At 34.9% G+C, this 7,192-nt stretch overlaps 1 protein-coding gene across 2 annotated transcripts; it reads left to right on the top strand.

Moving 5' to 3' along the window:
* Positions 1–351: 351 nt before the first annotated feature.
* LOC112790281 (uncharacterized) lies at positions 352–5,243 on the top strand. Of its 2 annotated transcripts, none has more exons than XM_025832612.3 (7): positions 352–1,025; positions 1,837–1,903; positions 2,757–2,803; positions 3,052–3,139; positions 3,555–3,688; positions 3,916–4,014; positions 4,857–5,243. In XM_025832612.3, exons 1-7 carry the CDS (start codon positions 732–734, stop codon positions 4,932–4,934), a joined length of 807 nt encoding a protein of 268 aa, XP_025688397.1. In that variant the 5' UTR covers positions 352–731; the 3' UTR covers positions 4,935–5,243. The 2 variants fall into 2 exon arrangements, with proteins under 2 accessions (XP_025688397.1, XP_072088297.1); XM_072232196.1 differs by having other exon boundaries at positions 2,757–2,824.
* Positions 5,244–7,192: the final 1,949 nt, after the last annotated feature.

Here is a 7,192-nt window from a genome sequence, read left to right as displayed (position 1 = left end):
AGCAGTGATTCACGCGAAAAAGAGGCACTGACTATACTATACTGAGAGAGTTTGTGTAGGAGGGCATGACGATGACGTTAGCGCTTCTTGTCACGAATGCGACGGTGCTTGGAAGGACCAAATCTAGGTGATGAAGTGATAAACAAAGAATGGAGGAGTGAAATGTGCTTCAATGAACAGGAGTAGAGCTTTGATATTTTAAGAATAATAAATTATAAAATCACCCAACTATGGTTAAGATAAAGACCAATTACAATGTGACACATAATAAAGGATAATTTACATGTTATTTTAGAAGGGTTGAGTAGCATTCACCTATATATATATATTTAAAATGAACACAAAATTCTCAGCTACACGTTTTTTATAGCGTTCGAACTTCGAACGCATCTCGCATACTGTACCCACTCGTTTCAGAGTACCCGATTAGCGCATTTTGTGTGTATTCCGGTAGTATTTGGATTGTGTTTCACAATGTTGACGTTGTTTCATATCCAGAGTACAGTGTACTCGAGATATGGACACTATATCCGGGATATGAGATGTTTTACCTATACTTAAATATATCTTAAATTACACATTTTTGTTAATATTATATATTTAAATAATTTAAATAAAAAAATTATAAGAAATTACCTTAAAAACCAAACATCTAAATTCAAGTTTCGAACCCGGAATTTTCCTTTGCAACTCCCTGTTAGTTATTAGCATGTGTTTTTATAGTTTGCCAAATGCATTTTCTTGATATCCGTTGTGTTTCGTGTTCGTTGCTCAACCACTCCCACATCCATCTTCTTAAAATGGCTGCTCCGGTAGTTGCGGAGGGCGCGGCCGTCTTGGCGTTCCGGTCGGTGATGCAGCGGGTCCGGCAAGCGGCTGATAGATCCGGCACCCTACCCGAATCAATCAGGGTCGTCGCCGTCTCCAAGACGAAGCCTGTTTCCATGATTCGGCAACTTTACGACGCAGGCCACCGCTGCTTCGGCGAGAACTATGTCCAAGAAATCGTCGACAAGGCTCCTCAGGTTCCTCAAATTTTTTTCATATTAAGATTCTCACCGTTGTTTTCTAGTCATTGAATTTTGTTTGAATAATGATTAGCTGCAAGATTAATTCACCGTATCTTTTGTTAAAAAATAGTTTTGTTTGTACTTGACATTAATTTTTTCAGATGAAATCCTGGCAATTAGTTTGTGTAAAATCAATTTCAAATGGCATTTTTGTTCTTGTTTTAGTTTAATTTATTCATAGATAGCGGAAATATGAGTTAAAATGTGTATTAATAGTATCAAATGTATATAATAATAGGTAAAAACTCAGGTGCAGTCGATTTCACGTGAAGTTGATAACATAAGATGATAAATTGGCTACTCACATGGATGTCTTTATGCAAATTTCTTCGTGTTTAGATTATAGCTAAGATGTAGACATAATTTATGCTAAGTAGATTAGTTAAATATGTCAAATCATCTAACGGTTCTTAGCTATCTTCTCACAAAGACATTTTCAGGTAAGGAGTCACAAAACACATAAATCTATGATTATAGGTTGTGCACCAAACATTTTCCATGCACCCCATTATTTACAGTGGATATAGGCATACAAATATGATTTAATAAAAATTAAACTGAGTTTATACTCTTGTTATTTTTTCCTCTTTTAGGCTAACATTAACAACTTGCCTCGCTCAATTCATGTAAAATACTTTGTGCCAAGTGACCCTACTCCTCTGTAAATCTCTTGGAATTTCCAAAATGGTGTGCAATTGTGTGTCAATTTGAGTTTCTAATTCTTTGTTTGTTGGGACGATGACACGTGCCTTGGTTTTTAATGCAGCTTCCACAAGACATTGAGTGGCATTTCATTGGGCATTTGCAAAGCAACAAAGTCAAAACGCTTTTGGGTATGCTTTGTTTCTTCAAATCAATGTTTCTTTTCTTTCTTCATTCTATTTGACTACTGTCAGAAAGTTAGCATTTAGATCAACATTCAGTTGGTTCAAATAGTTCAATACTCATTCTCCTTATAAAAAATCTCAGTGTCAAGTACTGTGAATATAAGAGACTAGAGAACTTGAACTTACGATTGGTTTATCTGCTTGGATCAGATTAGTGGGGTCGAGTATACTACAAAAGGAATCATAGCAATTTGGTCTCAAAATTCTTCTCTAATTTAATTTTGTGTACATGATTTTTGAAATTGACTTAATCATGTATACGAGTTAGTTCTGAATTTACAGACCACATGGGTCATTCTCAGTGATAAAAGTTAGAATCAAACCAGACTTAGTTTTTACCAGTTTTATAAATTTAAGATATGCACAATTATGTTAAGTGACAAAACTGAATGTGAGGAAGAATTTTATGAACTATTACTCATGTAGAATGCCCTTTACCGAGTTTCTTTAAAAAGATTCTCACTAGAAAGGTGGTCTTGGAAAGCTTCGTCTTTAATATAATATGGCATATCACTGCTGCTTGTTTTGCAAATATGCATAAATTGATTTTTTGAACCTATTTCATGGACTGAATTTTGAGATCAGACCTCTGCTTCTGTACTTGTGATTGACTGCTCTCTTAGCATATAAAATTCTTGGAATGCTGATGCAAGTTGAACTTTGCAATGAGAGTTGCATACAAAGCTTTCTACATCTCTAAGTTGGCTTTGGACTTATTGAAAATATTGCTAGACTTTTGTTGTTTACTTTGTTCCTTTCTTCCGTATCCTTAGACTAGGCCTTGCATGGTTTATGTCAGGTGGAGTTCCAAATCTGGCCATGTTTGAGGGTGTTGACAATCAGAAGGTAAAGACTTATATAATCAATGTATGGTGTAGTTCTTAGAGGTATGAACTCATTGTTGTTTATTTTATTTTATGCTTGTAAACTTGAAGGAGTCAAGATAAGTTGACCTTCATGTGTGTTCATTGATGAGGTCTATACCTTCTGACTAACTCGTCAAATTTCAATTGTGAATTTTTCTAACTAACTAACTAACACAGATTGCCATTTGATAAATGTTTTGCATTTTCTTGTACCTTTGGTACTGGCAGGTGGCAAATAATCTTGACCGTATGGTTTCAACCCTTGGAAGAAATCCGCTGAAAGTCTTGGTGCAAGTAAATACAAGTGGAGAAGAATGTCAGTTTGGCTTAAACTAAATGAGTTTCTCAAAATTCTTGTTGTGCATAGTCTTAGTTTTTGCATCTCTGAAATTTTGTGAACTTGTCTGATTCCTGCTTCAGAGCCTTCTTTAACCCTGGGTTATTGGTACTGCATTTTAACTTTATTTATTCTTTTCTTATAATTTCACATTCGTGAAATTTCTTTAGTTTTCAACAGCTACTAGATTGGAGAATTTCTTTGGTTCCATTATTATTTGTTTTTTCAAAATGCATCATATCCTTCTTGAAGTACTTTGTAGGGGACTTCTTGACAATAGTTCTCTTACTTTATCTACATATAAATAAATAAATAAATAAATAAATTATGGTTCTCTTATTTCTTACGCAATAACATAATATCCTCTTGTCCATGTGATTTTATAATTTTGCAGCCAAATCTGGTATTGATCCTTCCAATTGTGTTGATCTTGCTAAACATGTAAAATCGAGTTGTCCGAACCTCGTGTTCTCCGGCTTGATGACAATAGGGAGGCCTGACTACACCTCAACTCCAGAGAACTTTAAGGTGACAACTTCTATTCTACGCTGAGTGCAAACTTAAAATGGTTTAATTTTTTATTTACCGGATCGTTTCCATTTCGGAGTTATATTTCTCATTTCTTCTCTTCAAATAGTTTCATCGAAATTTGACCTGCGTTTTTGTATTCATCAGCTTGATTGCTTTTGTGATACATTGTATAAGTTCCAATTTATATTATTATTAAAAAGGCTTTCTCTTCTGTGAAAAATCAGACCCTGTCCAATTGCAGAACTGAAGTTTGCAAGGCACTTGAAATGCCTGAGGAGCAATGTGAACTGTCAATGGGCATGTCCAGTGATTTTGAGTTAGCGGTACGATATAGCCAATAATTCTCTTTCTTTTTTTCCTTGATCCTGCTTAAATCATCAGCATTCTGGTCCTTTTATTCGATTCGACTTGACTAAGGTCATGGAGTGGGAAGGGGTCTCCCAAACAAGTTTTTTTTTTTTTTTTTAATCCATCCTTAAGGCTGTGTTTATTTACAAGCACAGGATACGGAGACATGGACGTAGAAACACAAAATTGTGTTTAACAGATGAAACATAGACAGAGACATTGTGTCTTAGGACACCACTGAATTAGTATAATTTAGGTTTTTTTTTCCATTCCTAAGAGGCTAAGACCCGAATCTGAGGCCTCCATTTAACGGAATAAGGCACTTACTATATTGGTTAATGGTGCTCTAAAATTATACAGCAGCAAACTACAAACTACTTTCTTTTAGCATTGCATGATTGCATCTGATTTCCTTACAATTATGAATGCTTTCTATATTTCAAGGGAAGCAATTGAAAACTATAATTAATTAATTAGAAATGGTTCTTTAATTCTTTCGTTGAGTAATAACAGTAGTTAGAGATTGTTATGGTGAGGTAGGCATATTTCTTATAATTAAATAGGATTGGTAATGCAGCATTTTTAAAATATTTACCCAATAAAAGAAAATACTTACACAGATAGATAGATAAGTAAGTTGAGTTTTCTTTCATTGTTTGTCTTTTTGAACCAATTTTAGAGGTAATGATCAACTGATATTTCATTTACTAAGAATTATTACTTGTATTAACTCCAGTTTGCATGCAATTTATTTATTTATTTTGGGTCAATCATGCAACTAATTTATGTGTTATATATACATTTATTGTCTTCTCAGATTGAAATGGGTAGTACAAATGTGAGAATTGGGTCCACAATATTTGGACCAAGGGATTATTCAAAGAAACAAGAATAGAGGATCTCTCTCTGTCACTCTGAACACAAATGCACATAGCTAAATTTTTATTGTATTGTACATTTACCTTTACAATTGATGTAATTACATTTGTAATTATTAGAACAATCAGCTTATAAAGAATAATGTCTATAAACAAATGAGATGATTTCTAATTATACAAGTGCAACAGCTATCAACAACAAAAAACAACGCCCTAGTCTTGTTTTATTAGTGGGATCGGTTACATGAATCAAATAACGTCATTGAGCTCTGTTATGTATCATGTCTATAGAGAGACTATTTACATGTAGATCTTATTTTACCACCTCATAGATGGTCTTCTTAGATCTTCCTCTGCCTTTCACCCCTTGTCCATCTTCCATCTCATCCACCCTCCTGATTGGATGTTCTGTCGGTCTTCTTCTCACATGTCTAAACCACTTGAGACGCGATTCTACCATCTTTTTCACAATGGGTACTACTCCAATTCTCTCCCTTATATCTTCGTTCCTTATTTTATCCAATTGCGTATGACCACTCATCCATCTCAACATCTTCATCTCTACCACACTTAACTTATGTTCGTGTTCTACTTTGACCGCCCAACATTCTGTACCATAAAGCATAACCGGTCTTATAGCAGTGCGATAGAATTTGCCTTTAAGTTTTAAAGACACTTTTTTGTCACATATAAAACCAAATGCACTCTGTCATTTTGACCAACTTGCTTGGATCCTATGATTTACATCATATTCAATCTCTCTATTATCCTGTATGTGCACCCAAAATATTTAAAACTTTTAACTTTTCGTAAGATGTTTTCTCCAATGTTCACCTCTATATTAGGGTTTTTTCTTCGCAGACTGAACTTATATTCCATATATTCCGTTTTGCTAAGGCTTATGCACAGACCATACACTTCTAGAGCTTCTCTCCATAACTTCAACTTCTTATTTAGGTATTCCCTTGACTCTCCCATAAGGACGATATCATCGGCAAAAAGCATACACTCTGGCACAGGTTTTTGGATATGCTCTGTGAGTACTTCCAAAACTAATGTGAAAATGTATGGACTTAAGAATGATTCCTAGTGTAATTCTATACCAATAAAAAATTTCTCTATCACACCACCTTGAGTTTTCACATTAGTTGTGGCCACATCATACATGTTTTTAATTGCACGAATATATGCGATCCTTACTCTCTTCTTTTCTAAACCTTCCATAAGACCTCCCTTGGCACCCTAACATACACTTTTTCCAAATCAATAAACACCATATATAGATACCTTTTATTACTACGATATCTCTCTATCATCCTTTTTAATAGGTATATCTCTGTTACTTGTATCTCTTTTCTCAACCTCCGTTCTATCACCCTTTCCCATAATTTCATGGTATGCCTCATGAGATTGACCCCTCTATAGTTTCGGCCATCAAACATCTTCTTTGATATTAAAATCTCATTAAAAAGTTTGGTTAACTAATTGATACTTTTTTCTCCAAGGCCCTTCTAAATTTCAATCGAGATATTATCAGGTCCTACTGCCCTGCCATTTTTCATCTGCTTTAAATCCTCTTTTACCTCAAATTCTTGAATCCTTCCATAGTAGTCAAAGTTTTGATCTTCTTCCCTCGTGCATAACCGACCAAGGCTCGAAAGAGTCTTTTATCCTTCATTAAATAACTCGTAGAAGTAGCTCTTCTACCTTTCATTAATCTTCTCCTCTTGAGCCAACATCTCTCCGTCTTTATCCTTTATGAACTTAACCTGATCCAAATCTCTCGTTCTTCTTTCACGGCTCTTTGCGATTCTATATATACATTTTTCTCCTTCTTTCATGCCTAAAAACTGGTAGAGACCCTCATATGCTCTTGTTTTTGCTTCACTTACAGTCACTTTTGTCTCTTTCTTAGTTGTCTTATATTTTTTCCAATTATTTGCATTGCGGCACAAAGACCACTCTTTAAAGCACTCGCTTTTTACCTTTATCTTTTCTTGTACACTCGCATTCCACCACCAGGACTCCTTGTCTCTTGGTCCTTTCCCTTTAGATTCACCAAAACTATTTTTTGCTATTCTTCTAATAACTTCTCCCATCTCCCTCCACATCTCCGCACTTTCATTCTCATCCCACTTTGTATCTTCTCCTACCTGTCTTAGGAAGTTTCTTTGTTCCTCACCTTTCATCCTTTACCACCTCATCCTTGGGTTCTTCGTATGATGTCTTTTCCTTCACTTTTGCTCAACGCAAAAATCCATGACGAACATCCTAT

This window comes from Arachis hypogaea, chromosome 1 (genome assembly GCF_003086295.3).
Source record: "Arachis hypogaea cultivar Tifrunner chromosome 1, arahy.Tifrunner.gnm2.J5K5, whole genome shotgun sequence".
NCBI lineage: Eukaryota > Viridiplantae > Streptophyta > Magnoliopsida > Fabales > Fabaceae > Arachis > Arachis hypogaea.
The sequence above is the reverse complement of the archived record's forward strand: the minus strand, read 5'-3'. Positions and strand labels throughout refer to the sequence as shown.

Bases quoted from the DNA above. Each gene is read 5' to 3' on its own strand.
- LOC112790281 (XM_072232196.1), top strand. From the start codon at position 732: ATGCATTTTCTTGATATCCGTTGTGTTTCGTGTTCGTTGCTCAACCAC. The intron at 1,026-1,836 runs GTTCCTCAAATT...TTTTTAATGCAG, and splicing joins TCGTCGACAAGGCTCCTCAG to CTTCCACAAGACATTGAGTG. The intron at 4,015-4,856 runs GTACGATATAGC...TTGTCTTCTCAG, and splicing joins CCAGTGATTTTGAGTTAGCG to ATTGAAATGGGTAGTACAAA.